Consider the following 19,385-nt stretch of genomic DNA (forward strand, 5'->3'; position numbering starts at 1 on the left):
AGCCGCGCTACGGTGCCGAGAAGGCTTTCATGGCGAAATGACTGAAATGTCTCAAAGTCAGGTATTTCGCTGACGCCACTGACAATAACACCCCCCCTTTTGATGTGCCGTAGCGCATGTTATTTCAGAGGCAGGAGCAAAGGTTGGCCACACTGGCGGAGCGCTATCTGGCATTGCGCAGGAGCATCATAATACTAACGGTACCGGGCACGTCTGTATGCCACATCCCGGCCGGAGGAGCGTTGCACAGGCTGGAGTGTAGCATCGCATCCGGCCAGGCTTGTTCACCTCACGTTCGTTTTATCTCCTGCGTATTCTGTTTTCTGTCCAAGGAATTCGCTCCCATCCGCCCCCTTGTCTCTTTAATGTTGTTCTTGGTGGTTAAAGTGCACACAGATGATAGAGCACATCAAAAGGAGGCGCATTCACCTCCTTTTTTCCTAATTTAGCGACTCCGTCCAGCTTGTCGTGGACGCTCAGGTCTACCTGGCTATACTTGGGCACAGACTACTTGTCTGCATGCAGGTGCTGATGCTTCAGAAAGGTTTTCACAGCAACTACATGATGTAACTGCAGTCTGGCTGCCTGTCCGTGGTAATCTGGGCTGCGTTGGGAGAATGTGGGAAAGAGCACTGCCCGCACTTCGTAAAAAGTGAGGATCTGTGCTTTCCGAGCGATTTCGGGACCGCTTTCCATTCAGCGGCGCTTCCTGTGCACTTTAATCACCCGAGCAGACACATGCCCTGTCACTTCAGCCGGGCGGGCTTCGGGAGAGCGTCTTCCTCGCCGTTTCGACCGCGATCGCGCTCGTCTCTCAGCGTCGATCCAGCAAACGCACACGTTTCCTTGATGTTTCCCCTTTTTCTGCTTGAAACGTATGCGCTTCGACTTTACAACGTGGAGAATCTTGCTCTTCCTCTAATAATCTTCTCCTAGCAGGTGCTTTTATGTGCGGTGCGTGCGTAAATCACTGGAGCGCTGTGGTGGAGCGCCCCGATAGTCTGTCTGGCGGCGCTATTTCATTAGTTCACCAACAAGTCCATAAGATAATTGGGCATAGGACGTCCAGCCTCTGAATATCCTAACATCTTTGCAACATTTTTTTTTTCATTCCGTGCCTTGTCAGACTGGATCATCGCAGGGGGAAGCCTAAGACGCAGTGAATCTGTCCCCTTCGCAGTTGCGGCTGTAACATAACGGATTTGTCTCATCACAGTCTAAGTCACCGTGTATTCGCGTTGGTGCGAATCCGACGACAGATGAACTGTGACACCGGTGTCTGGGCGGTTTTTCCTACTTGGCACAGCATCCGTCTCCAAGCTTTGCCCTGAGCCGAACCCGGCTCTCATCCTTCCTCACTCTGCGGGCCAAATACCTCGCGGCCTCGCCAGGGGATATCTCTCACATATCTGCCTGAAGGCCGTCCTGTAGCGTTCATGCGACGGCTGACGTGTTGTCAACAAAATTAGGGAGCGTGCAGCCAGGAGACAGTAGACGTAAAGCTGTTTTCTCAGGCTTGGATTTGCATGTGCACAGTCGCAGCTCTGGTGTGTGTTTTTTTTGCCTTTTAACGATGTCTGACTGTGGATCTCAAAGTTTGCGCGGAGCACAGAGACAGGTTCGGCCGACTGTTGCTCATTTCAGCTGTTGGCTTCCTGCCTGAGGGTTTGCAAACTGGAATGAGTACATTATCCATGATGATGAGAATAATTTTGCTGGGGAAAAGCAATGAATACTTTGGAATTGGAATTCTACATATGTCTGTTATTTGAAGTGATCTTGCACAATCGGATAAGCTTTGAAAACGTGTTGCCTCCGTCTTCCTCGCCAGTAAAACACCAAGTTAATTTCCAGTCCAGAGCCCCTCACTTGCAGGCAGAGCTGGTTTGTGTTTAGCAGCAAGGAGGCCGGCACCAGTGTCAGAGCTGGGAGGGTGACGGTGGGAGGACACTGTGCACTGAGAAGCAGAGTGGAAACAGGTTGCAGGTTGTTGTGCAAAAAAACAACTGATCTGCAGCTGGTCAAAAAACAAAAGATCTGATAATAATCAATAGAGTCAAGAGGGTGTCACATGAAAGTGGCAGACATATCCAAAACAACCAGTGGTGGAAATTATCTAAGCACATTTACTCAAGTGCTGCACTCACTCTGCGACTTTCTTCTTCTTCTCCACTACATTTCTTTTTACTCCAGCATTACTCATTTTGATAAGACACTTTGCAGGTTCAGATTCATCCCTCAAAACATAATCAACCAAAACAATGTGATGTAACAATGAGGATAAGATAAGATGATGCCCAGGTCAAAATTCACAAGCCACCCAGCAGTGTATTTAGCAAAGAAAAAAATAGCCCCACCCTTACCAGCTGCAACATTGAAGTAATGCATGTATAAGTGCAGCAATAATTCACATTCAAGACTGTAATACACATTCTTCTGCACAATGAGAACTTCTTTTTGTTCTCTAAGTATGTATTGGTGATGACACTTTTGTACTTTCACTGAAGTGGAAATGTGAATGCAGGACTTTGACTTGCAGCAGAGTGATTGTACACAGTGGTTTTGTTCAGAGTACTTCTTCCACCACTGAAAATAACCAAATGAGTGCATTCAGAACTTCGTTTGTCATTGAGATGAGACGTTTAGGCTTGAATGGCTCTTTGTAAATGTCTGGATTTCCTTTGTTTCGGACCCAGCAGCAGGTTTTAAGAAGTCGTTGGACTCCTGTGCATATTTCGATTCCGCCATTGTTTTCAAACTTGGCTCAAAGAGTTCAGTGTCTGATTTGCATACGAAGGGGAAGTGATTTTTTTTTTCTTTTGGTCTGACTGTCCTTGTCGTCATTTTCTATTTCTCCAGTGTGCTGCCTTGGTTGGCGAAGACCAGCCCCTCTGCCCAGACCTCCCTGAACTCGACCTCTCAGAGCTGGATGTGAGCGACTTAGATGCAGACAGCTTCCTGGGGGGCCTAAAATGGTACAGTGACCAATCAGAGATCATTTCCGCTCAGTATGGCAACGAGGCATCCAATCTCTTTGAGGTAAGTAAAGCTTACACAAGTGCACAGCATCAAAGTATTTTTCTGTTCATCACCTTCATCAGTATCTGTTCTTTACTGCACGGCGAGTTGCTGTCTCTGAGCATTATGCTGCTATGGAACATCTTTGCATCCACAGTGATTTTCATTCCATGCTCTCCCAGGGGTCAGGACTGAGCTCGGATAATAACATGCCCCAGCAAACGCAACACGCCACCTCACTCTTGAACGCGAGCCAGACAAAATGTACAACTGTTACCAGTTTACAAACACGCTTTTGCATTGCTCCGAAGTACAAAACGGGAGATAACGTGAAGAACGATAAGCCCAGGAGGACCTTTGTCCCCTTGTTTGGATCCTGGCCGTGTCAGTAGGCTCCCTTATCAAAACTCTGAGCATTTATTTCTGCCCGGAGTCAGTAATGCGGCACACATCTGAAAGAACACTGGTAGTAAACTGTAGACATGGTGGCTGTGTTGCAAAACGCTTCTCAAAGGTTGGAGCGTAAAACTTTAATCTTTGCTCCCCCACCACCACCGCCGCCTCCCCTTTTTTCTCTCTCTGCCTCCTCCTATCCCTCTCCCCCCGTCTGACTCTCTCTTTCTGTTCTCACCCGGTGACAAACGAAGTCCACAGAGGGTGATGATCTGGCCAGGGCCATAAAGCCATCGGTCTTGGGACTGACTTCCAGTCCCCAGTTCATTATAAGCCTTTATCAGTGCCAGAGATAGACAAGAAAGACTGAGATTGGATGCTTTAGCCTCGCCTCAGGAGGAAAAACCCTGTCTGAGGGTGCGTGTGTGTGTGTGTGTGCGTGCTTACGGCCCTGTCATGTAGTCACGTTTTCAGGGTCTCTGTTGTGTGTGTGCGCACCTCCTCAGTGGTCTTGCAGGCAACAGTTGATAACAGACTAAATTCTTTCCACGTTTGACCTCCTCCCTACCACCACCACCACCTTTTTCAGAATCTTTTTATATCACCACACATTCTACCTCTGTGGACCACCCCAACACACACACACGGAAAGGGGGGCCTTAAGTACTAGCCAGTGTGACCGTGGCTCCTCTGTCGTCTGAGAGTGATATGGCTTGCAGCCACCGAGTGGCTCTGGGGATGGATAAAAATACCAATGAGAGTGTATGCATGTGCTTGTGTGTGTGTGTGTGTAATTTTAAAACACAATGGAACTTAGCACCCACTGAGGAACAAGCTCTGAGCAAGAAGCCATGTGTGACTTCTAATGTGTGAAAGAGGTTGTGTTTGTGTGCCTGCACGGGCACATGCTCCTGCACACCAGCGCACGTGTTTGCGTCCACACGCATACTGTACATCGCGGCGAGCGGGTGATGTTTTCACACACTCGACAAGCCAGCAGCTTTTGTATTATACTGAGGATATGGAAAGGCCTCTAATCAAGCGGTGAAAACTGGGGTTGCAAAGCAAGAAATACATTTCCCTGACCAGGGATTTTTTTTCCCCCATCTTTGGAAAGTTTCAAGTCAACATATGAAGTGCTCAGTTCGTCATACGGCAGGGCCCGGCTAATCCTACTTAATCTGACAGGGGAAAGTTTGCCGCTCGGCAAGGATCAGAAAGCTGGGGCTCCAGCTGCACTTCCTGCGCCCCCCTGATTGGCCTCTACACAGGGCAGAGAAGCATCCAATAACAGGCTGAAGATTAGAGAACATGCTAATTAATGTTAACTGGGCAGATTTAAAGCCTTTAAGCGTATTCTTTCTTTTCTTGCATTTTTCCTTCCTCTCTTGGATATACAGATGGGTGACAAATAAAAGGGAGACAAAAAAAAAGTGTCTCAGCAAGGTGTTGGGCCACCATAAGGCACCAGAAGAGCTTCAGCGTTTCCTTGGCAGAGATTTTCAAAGTCTCCGGAGGGATGAGCACTATCCCTCCAAAAGATTTCCCCTCATTTTCATTTTGATGATGCTGGCGGAGAGTGCTTTCCAAAATCTCCCATAGGTGTTTAATTGCGTTGAGATCTGATGACTGCAAAGGCCATAGCGTATGATTCACATCACTTTCACACTCATTAAACTCGTCAGTGAGCCCTCCTGCCCTGTGGAGGCAGGCGCGGTCGAAGCGGAGGAGAAATGTTTCATCCAAATATGAAGGCAATCACTCAGAATAACTTTCTATTGATTCGCAGCAACCCTCCCCTCTGAGGGGACAAGGGAAAGCCTTCACGCTTACATGAAAGCGTCTGCATTTGTCCTCTTTTTCCATTCATGTCATCAGGTTTTTCCTTTAATATGTCACCCATCTGTAGATCGCCTTAACAAACGTGTGTTTTAAGAAAGAGCAGGTAGCTGCCTTGAGTCACATGTGCAACAGCTGCATGCAGCTGTTGCACTGAGGCCCCCATCACACAACATGTTCCCTGGAAGTTTGAACTGGCTTCAATTAGTCCAAGTAAGTCAACTGTTGAAATGATTTGCAGCTCAGACAGGAAGACAAACACCTACTGTTTTTCTTGCCCTGGGGCTTTTATTCAGGTTACGGGTCCATGTGACAGACGGTAGCAAATGAGTAAACAGAGTTTGACTCGGTTATACAGTGCAGTTGGGAAAGTCTTATTTTGTAATTAAGGGGACACTGGAAATTGTTTACACTGTGTTTCAGAGGTGTAAGTGTGTGTATAAATGCGAATAAGCCCGTGTTTCTATTTGTGTGTGTGTGTGTTCTGTTCCGTCAGCAGCATACGGTCTTAGATCACAAGCTGTCCCCTGGCTGGCCTTTTGCTCCATTCCCTGCCACTGTCCCAACTGTCCCTGATACGAAATGTGGAGAATGATACACCGCAACCCCCCGCTTGTAACACACACACACACACACACACGCATTACAGCTATCGCTCCTGGCACAGCGTGTTTGACACCTCTTCAAAACGGGCCGACCGTGAAAGTCCACAGTCTATTTTGGGCTGCAGTTGTTAAGGGGTGGTTACTCCAATAAGTTCCCGATGTACTGCCAAAGATAACGGCATAGAAGCGTGACCCGATGTCTTTTTAACTGCAGGTCTCCACTTAGGTTCCATGTCGAGCTTCGACCGCTTGATTGATGGAAGCGCGTCTCGTTGGTTTTGCTTTCCCGTTATGGACGGCGCGCTGGGATGCGGCGCGGCGGCCACATCACACGTGCGCAGATGGAGGTATTTACAGTTGCTGTAGGGTGACTCGTGATGATGGAAGAAAACTGGCGCTGAGTTTCCCTTTCTGACATATCCACTGCTGTTGTGAGATACACTGATGACGGATGGACAGGTGGGGCAAAGGGACAAGGGCAGATAGAGAAAAGTGAAACAAAGGGAGGCGCAGAGACGGACAGGAAAGGCCAATAGCTGACAAGACAGACAGACGTGGCGACAGATGGGTGGCGAAGAAGACATACACAGAGACCAGGTGAAGCTTGAACTTCAGGTAGTGCAGGTAGTAAAATTAGATGTCGAGGCTTAAAGTATTACTCAAATATTGTATGAGGATATGCACGCATATGTGGGCCATGTCCCGTGCAAACTCCCGCTTTCTCCAACAGGATTTGGTGTACGATGGCGTCAGACTCTGCAAGGCATTGCAGCGCTTTGTCTTGCTTTGCATTTTTGGCCGGATGCTCAGGCGCTCGCTTTTCAGTGAAGGGTCATCTTCAGCAGGCTGTGATGAAGTGTTTTTTCCTCGAGCGCCCCCTTCCTGCGCCGCAAACACGTGTGAGCGTAGATTAGCTCACGCACTTGTTGGCGCTGGGCGCTCGTGATCGCTGCACACAAAGTCATAGAGAGGAATTGTCACGCCCACACACACACACTTAAACACACGCACACACAGGCAGCAGAGACCCTCATTGTCCCTGTTCCTACTCCCTGCTGAATGCCGGTTGCGTTTATTTTGCAAATTTATGCTGACATTTGAGAGTACACCACCCGCACCAGTTCACCGCTCCAGCAAAGGGTGTGTGAATTATCATATTCCACTGTATAATATGATTTTCTCAAGTGAGTCTTATTAGAATACACCATACTTTCCTCATCGCGATCTCCCTTCAGTTTTTACTGTGCTGATACATTGTTTGCACTGTCTGATGGAAGAAATCCTCCGTCACTGTCGAGCTGAAGGCGAACCGCGCTCTCAGACCCGTGGCTATGCTGTTTCAAGATGCACAAATGAGAGGGAGCGCAGACAAGTCGGCGCAGACGTATAGTAGAGAGATGCAGACCCAGGCTGTCCAAGCCTGTGTCATCTCGGAGCGTCTGTCAGATCCACTCCACAACAAGAGCTCTCAACCCGCCGCCCTGCAACACTGTGGGCTCCGCTCTCTGCCATCCCTCCCTCCCTCTGTCTTCTTCGCTCCCAAGGCGAGGCATTTGTTCCTGGCTGATGGGAAGTTGAAGCCGCAGCGGCTAAAGAAATATATTCTGGCCTCCGACAATCGCTTCTGGAAAGGAAGGCTGCAAGGAGGTAGGGAGCGGGGTTGGGGGTGGGGGGTGGGGGGTGGGGCATAGCCAAAAAAAAAAAAAAAGTCCCCTCAGGGAATGTTTGGAAAAAGAGCAAGGGAACATCCTTTGGTCTGGTGGTGGCTGCTTGGCTGCCTGTCTAGCTCTCTCCCTCACACACACACTAACACACACACACACTCAACTCATGTTCCCAGTGGGCCGCGGCTGCTGATTGAGGCACGGTTTGGTGTTCCTGCCCCAGCTGATCCCCAGCCCCCAGTGGATACCCATCTCTCTCATCACACCAGAGCCACCGATGTGTACGTGCGCATGTGTGTCTCTGTGTAATTGAGACACCCAACACAAAGATCAGATAGTGGTCTTTTCTGGCTAGACACAACACTTTCATCGCTTCCTGTTTAGTGCGTTCGTGTGTGAGACTATTTTTAGTACCTGGGGTAATCTCCACTAAGAGCCTTTCAGGGCTGTTTCACTTAAACCTGGCCAAAACACTAAGCCAATAATCCCCCCCCCCCCTCCAAGACTCATACTCTCTCGGCTACATGTTGCAGCGATGCCATGCGATAGGACCAACATTCTCTGTATTATTTAATAGTGTACACTTTGCAGAGGGTGAGGCATGGACAGTGGAGTGCTGGCATTCTTTGATGCTCTTCATCTCATGCAAGAAATAGAGACGGGGGAAGCGCAAGATAGTGTTTGCATAGAGATAAAATGAACTGATCAAAGAGTGACAGGTGCAAAGGAAGGAGTGAAAGCGATAGCCAGTGGTGAGAAAACAGTATGAATAACAGAGGAAAAGGGGAAACCTCGACAGAGAGAGAGAGAGAGAGGGAAGAGGATGGAGAGAGGCCTTCAATCAGTGAGTGCCGTGATTCATGGTGAAGCGCTATCAGTCTTGGGCGATAGGCTGCTTCCCCTCTCCAGGAAAGGCCAATCGATCTCAGGTGTGTGTGTGTATGTATCTATCCGGTGCCAGTGTGCCCAGCAGTGGCAGTAGCCTTGGCCGGCCCTCCTGCTCTGGTAGTTTGCCACACTCTGTCAATCTTTTTGCGTTTGGGACACAGCTCGAAGAGAAGTTTGTTGACTCTCAGCAGTAACTCATTCGGCCTTTAGCAGTGGATTCAAAAACAAGTGCAGATGTGGGAGGCGGTGAGGCGCTTAATGCCAGACTGAAAGGAAGTGTCTGACTGGCGTCAGGGGGCGAGGTTTTTCAGGGCGACGTCTTTGACCACACCCACCAGTGATGCTGGGCGTGGTTGGGTGTGGTCGCAGGTGCGTTGCTGCAGCAAGGTTGGAAGCTGAGCAGCTCGACAAGACAAAATCAGCTGGTGTAAACTGGTGTAGCTCCTCAAGTTAGCTCTGATTAGCTGTGTCTGTCGTGTTTGGACAGTAGCAGAAACCGTGTTAGTGCAGCACAGTCAAGGTGAGAGAGCCATGATGCCTCTCTTGGATGAGATTGCGAGGGAAAAGCATCTGTTAGGTACATCTAAGTATCTGTTTGTGTGATTTATTTCCCAATTTAAAGGTGTTTTGATTTGAACGCCTCTTTGGCCGTGTGCACAGCAATCTTGTACTGTACATGCGAACAACCAGTTTTTCCCTCGTCCTTTTTTTTTTCACAGCTTTGTCATCCATGCAGGAAAAAACCTCCCCCTTTCTAACTAAGCTTTATGATGTGCACTGCATGCTTATAGCTCCAGCTTATTTCCCCCCTGAAGCATTTAAGTCTGCACAGGCCTCAAATAGTTCAAGAGGCTCTCTCCGAGGCTCTGCTGATGCATGAGTGACTGGATGCTTGGATGACTCACTTGCTGCCCAATCAGTAGCTCCTGAGCCTAAACTGAAAGCAGGAGCTTTTACAGACATTTGGCCGCCGCAGATAGAAAACGGTCCTTCCGCTCTACTTTTTGTCAAACAAAAAACTTGCTTGTATGAAAATACTATTTGGTGCAGAATGCAACTAGCTGGCATAAGCACAGCGAAAGCAAGCATGGTTTTATCAGGTGAATTGTAAAATACGTGGATTGTGAAACTGTGAAGTGGTGTATCAGGGAGAAATCTGCTGCATTCATCCGCCATGACAGTGCTGTTGACCTCCGGAGGTCAACAGCTCTAAAATCGTCTGCTTGTTAATCAGCTCTCTCCAGAAAACCATTTTCAGGCTACACTGTGGCCGGCCAAACCTCTTTTCATATGTCTGTGGGCTGTGTTGTATAATAAGTTGACGGGCAGATTGGGAAGGGATTTCAAGTGTTGGACGCTTGTCATCAAGTGGTCAGTGACATTGATCATTCTGCATTTGGCAGACATTTCGCAGCCTAGAAGTGTGTGCAGGTGCGGAGGGTCCACTCAGCTGAATGTACGGCGTGAAAGCGAGGCGATCCAGACTCAAGGTAGCATGATCAGTATTCCACAGAGAATAGATCCCAGATTAAGATGAAGCACGGCTCAACATTCGATGTTGATGCTACAAAGAAAGAGTCTGAGAGCTTTCATGCCCCCCTCATCCTTTCTCATAGTATCCCTGAATCACATCAACGAGTTGGGATTGCATCGACTTAAGTGCGCCATTCTTTGATGTGTTTTCATTTCTTTGCTTGTAAAGACAGGCGCACCCCCACATCGCTCCCCCTCACACAACACGCAGAGGCTTGCGAAGCCCGCCGTGTTTGTCCGCTGCTGCTACACGTGCAGCCCATGCACATAAGGCACTTGAAAGTGCACAAGAACTGCTCAGATAACGCGCTCACAAAGTCACGACGCGGATAAGAGGCGCGCGCACTGCGGTGGCAGCCTCCTACCTGGATCCAGGAGCGACGGGGGCACACACTCAACCCGCGCAGAAGTCAAGGTAAAAGATAATGCGTTTATTTAGTAATCAGCAAATAGCTTTTATGCAGTTGGGTAAGTGGCGAGGCCTGTGAGGCCTTGATAAGATCGTTTGCTTTCAGGTGTTTCCCCGTCGCACCTCGTGTGCCGTTGAGCGCAAATTGAATAGGGTGACCTTTTTTTTGCAGCAGAATCAAATTGACTGCATTTCCACCAAAAGATTCCGCCATTTCAATTACCATAAATTTGTGATATTGCGTCCCCCGTCATATGCGCAAACACATGCGCGCAGAGATGTAGAATAGGACAATGACACAGGAGCACACCTTTTGTCTGAAGCACTGTAGACCACTATATCTTGTCCACTGTACCCTGGCTCTCCTTGCGCTGGCGTCTTTCCGAGGAAGACATTACGGTGACAAATGAAACGCCACAAACCCTCGATGGGCTTGGCAGGGCCTGAAAGGTCAGGAGCTGCATTTGTGTGCAGGTGTGCGCCTGTGTGTGTGGTTGGAAGTGTGTGAAGGTGGTGTCAGCAGCGGATAATAACGCTGAGTCCTCGGTGCGAAAAACAAGAAGTTCTGGTCCATTCTGCTCCCCTTGAAAATCTATGTAAATGTCAAAACCAAAGTGACCAGCCTTCTGTGTGTGTGTGTGTGTGTGTGTGTGTGTGTGTGTAATTGTTTTATGGATAGCTGCGCTTGGCTGCTGATGGCAGACTTACACTCCAGCCAGGAAATGTGGCAGCGTCCTTTTAGAAAGACGGACATTGGAAACAGTCTCCATGCTCCTTTTTTCTGTCTGTCTCTGCACTCGCTCTGTTCTCCTCCCTGTGTTCCTCCAACGCATTATCAACAGTGTTACAGTGTGTTCAAAGGCCCTTGCTTAGTGGTGCACACTCAGAGCTGCCGACTTAAGCAAATAGCTATTTGCATGCCATTAGGCGAAAAAAGCCGAGGGAAGCACCATTCTTCATCCCATCTCTGCATCTAGCTGAATATTCCTTCTTCGAGGCTCCAAATGTCTGTACCCCCTCCTCCCCCTCCTGCTGTGACCGTCAAAGCAAGTCAAAGTCGGAGTAATCACAGCAATCAGTGCTTCCTCGTGCCAAGCCGATTGGGAAGTAGCTGCCAAAACAAAAGGGTGAGTGTCCAATCATTATGATGGTGTGTGATTCTGTGGTGTTAGCAAACGGTTGCTTGGACCATCTGTTGGACGGCTGGAGTAGGAAAACAACAGCAGCTTGGGGCAGGACCGTAGATGGGGAGGCTCCACCAGGACGCCGCCGAACCCCCCCCCCCCACACACACACACACACACACACACACTCCCTCCTCTGCGATCCGATCGCTTGTTTGGACAGCTGTGTGAGGATGCGTGTGAGCTGATGTGAACAGGAGTGTGTATGCATTTTGTGCTGTGTTTGGCTGGAAACTTATCAGGTTATTTTTATGGATCAGTCATAAATGTAAGGGTGGGGGTTTACGGCTGCTGATCTCCGGGGTCCGTTGCAACACTGGACAGGAAGGGCCTGGTGGGTCTGAAGGCATGTGACAGCCTCAGCTGATCTCTGCAGATGTGTGACAGAGTTCAGGTGGTCGGTTTCAGCAGCAGCAGGGTTACCGGTCAAAGGATTTTTCCACAGAAAACTAGAAAGACCAGCACTGCTAACATCCCTTGGGTCAGTGTCTCAATCGGATCTGGCCTGTGTCAGAGTGTGTAACAACAGTTCTCTCCCTCTCTGTTACACACACACACACACACACACACACACACAGATATCTCCTCACTCTCTCTTCTCCTCTCTCTTTCCCTCATCAGCTCATCTGATAGTGCTCTAACAGTCTCAAATGGTTCCCAGGAGATGCATCATCTCTGCACACACACACACACACACACGCACACACACACATCCTGGTCCTCATTGATGGGTCCGCCCGTTTCCTCATTGACAACCCCTTCTTAACCGAGACTGACGTCCGGCGTGTAAACGGTCAGCCCCTGCAGCAGTGCTCCTTCTTCATTCCCAGAGCTGCCATTTTTGTTTAAATGGAGGCACGAAATAGTGAATTCCTGCCAGGGTGAGGGGATTATCACAAGGCCAGTTGTGGTATTATAGCTAAGTAGGATGGAGAAGCCTAAAATCAGCCGCCTGCTGCTTGGTCCGGACAATCTTGTCTGCATTTAGAGGGTACAAGATTTAGCAATTTACAGCTCAAACCGTCATGATAAACCAGAATATATACTGCACCCAGACCAGTGACAGTAGAGGAGAGTCAGACCATCCTTTCAGATCAATACATGGACACACTCTAAGCCACCAGTGCTGTGATTTTTGTCCTCTCTGCATGTCGACCCTTGATAATCTCGCCCGTTGGATCATTTGCTTGGGAAATTCAGTTTCAGAATAACAAGATGTTCTGTTGACAGGAGCCTTTCGCTCGCTGCTGCGCGTTCCAGAGCCGATCGCAGCCCCGTCCATGATGGAGGTCCAACATTTAGTTTTATGATTTGGAACGCCGTCAGACTGTGCCACCGCCGCCTCGCACACTCAGACGCACAGAGGGACTTAACAGTGTTATGTATGGTTTCATCGCTCCGTATAGGCCATAATCACCCTCTCTCCATCTCAGTAAGCTCATGCTAAATGACCAGACATCTCTGGCGGCTGCCATGATTTGTCTCTCCGCCGTGCATCGTGCCGTACCTCACCCTCCCTGCCTCTCCTTCCTCCCCCCTTCCCCGCTCCCATATGTTGTGCCTGTGTGACCGGCCGACGTGTCAGGCCTGACTAACGCCTTAACGGCAAGGCTGACGTTGATTTATTTCCTCTGAAATCTGGGGGCCGGGGGTAATAACACAGAATGACATTATTTGTTTATCAAATCCAAGGCTGCTTTTCTTGGCAGAGTCAAGATGTGACGACTTGATACGACCCCCCTCGCTCGTCGCGTGCGCGCATACCCCCCGCAATTTCTGATTGTGCCGTGATTAGAAGGTCTGGCGAGTCGCTTAACCTCATCCAAGGGAATGTTTTTGAAAGCTGACAGAGCAGAGAGCGGAGGGGGAAAAAAATAAAGATTGAGATGAAGCAGTGCAATTAAATTGTCAAGGCACAGATTTAACCCCGCCACGCAATTTGGGGGCCAATTTATTAAGAATGTTTTCTGTCTGAACTAACTGGATGCTATTCCTCTATCTGCAGAGAGCAAGAGGGAAAGAGTGAGCAAAAAGAGACAGTGAGAATAAACAGTACTTTAAATACCAGATGACCCATTTAATGGGAGATATTTTATCTTCCCACATCCAGAGTGTCTGCCACATGTTCTGCTCCTCATTTGAAGATAACGGCGGGGCTGGTGAAACTGCATCTCGGTGTTATTCAGCGATCACTTCTGTCGTTCTGGCACTTTCACAACACATTTGGTTCCTTTTAACATGTAAATGATGCATTGCCCCGAAAAGCTCGTTAAAATTTGATCCCTGGCAAATTTGCTCAGGAGCTTGGAATCCTCAAGAAGCAATTAGCAGATTTAATTTGGCTATTTGCCCCAGTGTTCAGAAGTGAGTGTTTGTTTAAAACAGCACCTTCACCTTCCCTTATCAGCTGTGTGAATAGTATCTCCTGGAACACAAATGCTGAGCCGTGGAGCTCAATAAAAGAGTTAAAGGCAAGGACAACCTCTAATACAGCCTGCCTGATAACAAAAGGGCCTCACCTAATAATGAACAACTGGAGTTGGCTTTCTTTTCTCCGACGTGGGGAAGCTGGGGGTGAAGGAGGGGGGGGGAGAAGCTCTGCCAGCACTTGCCAACATGTTTAATGGCTAATTGAAGCATTTGGAATAAAACAGCCACAAAATGGCACCCTTTAGAATTGGAGCGGGGTTAATATATTGTGATCCCACAATTAGCCCAGGATTGTTAAGATCTCTTTAATTCGGTGAGGTCCATTAAGCGGGATGGGCGAGAAAGTGCTCCCACCGAGACAATTTTTCTCCTCTCGCTTTGTTCTTCCTGCCCTCTTTTCCTCTCAGCAGCTGCTGGAGTAATCAATATAAGTGGACATGGCCGTCAGCGGGTTGCCAGGTTATCCTGGCGTCACCCCCTTTGGGTGCCATAGCTCCCGGAGTCCACCCACACAGAGATTTTGTTTATAAATATACAAGGGGCAAGCGAGCCATTGGTAGAAGATTGACTTTGGTGTGGTCCTTTAAGCTGGCATTGAAAAGCTCGCCCTGCTGGACAGGAGTATTAGATCGCGGTCTCACCAGGCTAGAAATGATCACTGAGGTTTGCTCTTTACCCCAGATTCTCAAATCCCCTCTTGGCCTATGAGTGCCTCCACTAGAGCCGCAGCAGCGGCTGCAGCATGATCATCACGACTCAGGGTTTTACAAGTGTCTCTTTCAGAATATGAGAGTCCCTTCTGGGTTATCTTCGGGGATACAGTGTGCCTGTGGGAGCTTGCCAATTGGTGGAGGTTTTTGAAACAGGATTGAAATCACTACATTTGAGCCCCGCCACAGCCTCAGAAATTCCCCAATCCTTTTCAAACCATGACATAACGAAGCTTGCACAGCCTCCCCTCAACTTTTAATGTAACGAGTGTCGCAGAGTGGCAAAGGCTGCAATTTCTACAGAATGCAAAGGTTTGAACTTAATCTAGAGAGGTGAGTAACGCCCCACCCAAGCACAGCCGTGCTTGGATATTCGGTGAGGTTGGACCTAAACAGATGGCTGGCTCATTAAAGACTCATTTGTGATAATCTAAAATGATCCCGCTTTCAATTTCTCATGCAAGGATGTATGTTTGGGCTAAGAAAAGGCTCCGGATTTATCAGCGGTTAATACCCACCCGCTTAGTGCTCAGGTAATAACTTGGGATGCTGGAAAATGGTGAACGTTTCAGTCGCGGAGGGTTCCAGCACAGTGGATTTGGAGCTTCATGCAAGTAATTAAACAGCATGCCACCTCATACAGAGCAATTTCCTGCAAGGCATTTGCTTGCCAATGCGGCGTGGCCCCGGTCTACGTCGTGTTATCTCTGTGAAATATGTCCCCTTTATCATTTTTTAATAATGACTGAGTGCTCGTGTTGTTCGGAGAAAATCTACTCAATGAGCATCAGATTAGCGCTTTCCTCACCGTTAGCTAGCTAACTGAACGTCCGAGATATCTGTGTCATCTATAAATGAAAATTGGAGGGGGGGGAGCATTAAGATGGCCGCTATCTCATTGGTGAATCTGAACCCGCTCCAAAAGTGGCATCCACAGCGGGCATGTAATTGTGTAAAATCAGCAGGGTAGAGGGGAACGAGTGGGTGGCTAAATTTCCTGCACGTAAGAACCCGAGCCTTCTGGGGCTGGTATCTAAGAGGTTGGCGGCCCCCTTGGCATAATGATGGCCACACACCGTCGCCGAGCGATGATAATCCTGCCATGTGCATAAAGGGATTTGTTCTTGTTGGGCTGGCCGCAGAACATCCCGGGGTGACGACGTTGTTTATCTTTCCGCTGTCTTAAAGTCCCCTGGGCTTTTATGGTCCTGGAACTTACAGTTCCTGTTGTCACTTGTCACTGCGCAAAGGCACAGCCATGCACACACACACACAAACACACACACACCCTTTTGTCAAGCAAGCTGCATTTCTCTCGCTCTTAATATGCATTTTCCTCCTGTCTTGTTTTTTTCTCTGCACGCCGTGTACGCGTGGTTACTGTGGCTCTCCCATGTCGACAGTTAGCAGCTCACGCCTCTTTCATCTCCGTGCCTCTCTGCGCAGTCACCTCTCTGTCTCTTTATTTCTCAAACACAGTTCTAATCTGTGCTATTAAACAGCCAGCTGCAGCAAACACACAGCCCCTCTGGTGCATCACAGAGGAGCTGAGCGGCGAGGACGGGCTTTATTTTTCATGAAATGTTGATGGTAACTTCCCGCCCGTCGTGCACATCAGCTGTCACACCAGAATTTAAATATATCACGTTTATTTAGCATTAACGGGTGGTAATTCGCCTTATCTGAGCAATGCTTGCAAACATCTTGACGGGAAGCCGATCGTGTCGCAATTCCACGGGGGGCAGGGGGAGATTGAGGGGAGTCAACTTCCACTCGTTGTTGTCCTTTACCCCCCACAAACCCCTCCATACCACAACGCACCCCGGCCCACCCCTGTCTTCCCTCGATACTTGCTACTTGTCAGCCCTGGTAATGGGTTTCTTGGGGGAGATATTATTTTGGTCCAGTAAGCTGCGTGCTTAAAATATGAGTGACAGGCTTGACTCACTTGCACAGGGAGAGAATTTTGTTTTGAAAAAGGCTGCCAGAATAGAGCCAGCTCTACTGCTGCAAAAAAAAAAAAAAAAAAAGAGGGAAAAGAGTCTTCCTACTCTATTAACAATGAAAGCCTGCATGCAACCACCCACCACCTTTACTTCCCTGGTAGAAAAAAAAGAGAGATGCAACTTCTCCTGACTAAAACGTCCTATTTTTCCCTGTCTCTCTGTTTTTCTGTCTCTGTCTTCCCCCTTTTCCCCCTCCTAAGAAGATAGATGAAGAAAATGAGGCCAACTTGCTGGCAGTGCTTACAGAGACCCTGGACAGCATCCCGGTGGATGAGGACGGATTGCCTTCGTTTGAGGCCCTGGCAGATGGGGACGTGACCAATGCCAGTGACCGGAGCTGTCCCTCCTCCCCTGACGGCTCGCCGCGCACCCCAGAGCCTGAGGAGCCTTCCCTGGTAAGACCACCAGCTCTTCCTTCGCGAGATTCCCCCATCGCCACCGCTCCAGGGTCAAAACTTGTGCCATTCCTGAGAAATGACCTCCAACCCTGCACACACTGTTGCTTTTTTTTAAATTATTTTTGCCAGTCTGTGGCAGACACCAGATAAGACTCTTCAACAAGACTGGGCACTAAAAGTGGCCATTTGTCTGTAAGACTTCAGTGTTTGGCAGTGCCCAATCCACACTCTGCCACATTCGCCACAATGTGTTCACCGCATGTGTCGTCAGAGCATTCAGAGATGCAGATGCAGGGAGGAGGGAAGTAAATGGAATGGATCAGTGCGTTTGCTGCTCAGTGCTAATTACATAACAGTGCTATTGTGGCGCCAATTCAATGATACGAACACTGTGGCGGGGCCAACTACGGTTGACACAGTGCCACGGGCCCTGAAATCAAGCCGGCACATAATGAAAGTAAGGGAAAAAAAGAAATCCATCTCATCTCGTCGACTCTCAGTGGGTCTCGACTAATCCCCCTGTGACCGAGTCATCTTTTTTGGCAAAAGAGACAGGCCTCTCGATGAGAAGTCAGCTTACCTTTGTGCTGTTATTTTTACACACAACCACACCATCTGGGCATTCCTCTCGCTTAAAGGCTTTGACCTGAAATGTTATGTTATGTTCGGTTATAGTCCATTTTATTCCATGCCGGTCCCTTCAAAATGACCTTTAGCCACATGCCCGAGAGTGTTTATTCAATCACATTACAGGAGCCTGGCTTTGTGTACACAAAAACACCTTCACAGGAACAAAGACTTGTCCTGTCGCGTACTATAAACCGCTGAAAAAACGTCTAATCTCTTAAATATCGAAGCGATTTCATCTTTTCCGACCGCGCCGTCGCTCTCTTTCGGTTCCACAAAGCGCAGGCTGTCTAATTGAAAGAAAATGGTCATTTGCATAACCCACACTCACTCCCCCCTCTCTCCTCCGCCACTTTCTCTTGTTCTGTTTGGGTCCGTTCGCAGCTGAAGAAGCTCCTTCTGGCACCCGCAAACTCCCAGCTCAGCTATAATCAATACACAGGTGGCAAGGCACAGAACCATGCAGCCAGCAGCAACCACCGGATCAGACCACCACCTGCCGTCGTCAAGGTAGGGACACACACACGCACGCACCAACACACACAAATACGCGCACTGCCATGCTGCGTATTTCACTCCCGAACACACATTTTCTGTTCGTGTTTGTTTATCTCTCACTCATTTCTTGCGCTGTCTTGTTTCTTGCTCTTTCTCCCTCCCTCTCACGCTCTTCTTGTTTTGGTGGCCGCCTTTAGAAGATGTTAGACTACTGCTCTAGTCTGCTATCCCAGGGGGCCATCTCGTAATGAAAACAGGCTGATTGCTGTTGGGCTTTCCAGGCGAGGCATCGGCACCGTTGTCTCATTAGCTCCACCACTTATCCGCCTTGGTATGGTGCCTGTTGGAAAAAAAAAAATGTGAAAAAAAAATACAGCGACAGGCGCTCTTGCGGCGAGATTGATGCCTTGAGACGTCAAGATCAAAATATCAGCCTTTATGCTCTCATTAGATGGCTCTCAAAAGGACTTTTTTTTCCAAAGGGGTTGGGCTTGAGATGAATTTTAGTCCGTGGAAGCTTCATATGTTTATGAATATGAATAAAAGAAGTGTGTCATTCCAGTAATGTGTTTGCATTTCATGTCAGAACCTGACGTAGTGTTTGTTCAGTGTCACATACAGCTTCCAGCCCTTGATCATTTGCTCTTGTTGGGGAAACGTGTCTGAAATCTCTATTTGTTCTGCTTTCCCTAGTGCTTAAAGTCCTCTGAATTTGAAAAGCATCTGTATGTGATCATATTGTGTGGTAAACACAACACACACACACACACAGACTTGTGTGAGTTGTGCATACTGTGTTTGCACATGGAGTGCGTCAACCTTCCTCACAGTTTCTATTTTCATACTGTGCCTTTGAGTCATCCATTTCTGGAGCACAGCGAATGAGGACTCCCGGAGGACATGGTGCGCGTACAGAGTGGCGCGGTGGTGCTCGGAGGGCCACGCAATTAAGATGATGGGCGGACCGCACTCCCACCATTGCCTCCCAGACAGTTGGGCTACCACTGTGCTCAGGCTGTCTGAGTCGCTCTTTCAGCCTCTCTCCGGCTCCCTCCCTCTCTGCTTTTATTTTTGTGCCCAATGAAGCACTTAACATTTCTCACAACTGGATCAACTGAGCTACACTAACAGGGGGGCGAAACTTTACTTTTTAAGCAAACTAAATGATGTTCTCTGTCTGTCT

At 48.6% G+C, this 19,385-nt stretch overlaps 1 protein-coding gene across 3 annotated transcripts in view; it reads left to right on the forward strand.

The window, feature by feature from the left end:
- The window catches only part of ppargc1a (peroxisome proliferator-activated receptor gamma, coactivator 1 alpha), a 36,126-nt gene that overhangs the window by 431 nt on the left and 16,310 nt on the right, over window positions 1–19,385 (forward strand). For 2 of the 3 annotated variants that reach the window (XM_041964940.1, XM_041964941.1), the window contains exons 2-4: window positions 2,860–3,039; window positions 16,880–17,074; window positions 18,089–18,214. In XM_041964940.1, coding sequence (XP_041820874.1) covers window positions 2,860–3,039; window positions 16,880–17,074; window positions 18,089–18,214 — 501 coding nt within the window. The remainder of the gene's footprint in view (window positions 1–2,859; window positions 3,040–16,879; window positions 17,075–18,088; window positions 18,215–19,385) is intronic. The other variant, XM_041964942.1, reaches the window with a different exon arrangement.

This window comes from Chelmon rostratus, chromosome 23 (assembly GCF_017976325.1).
Source record: "Chelmon rostratus isolate fCheRos1 chromosome 23, fCheRos1.pri, whole genome shotgun sequence".
NCBI lineage: Eukaryota > Metazoa > Chordata > Actinopteri > Chaetodontiformes > Chaetodontidae > Chelmon > Chelmon rostratus.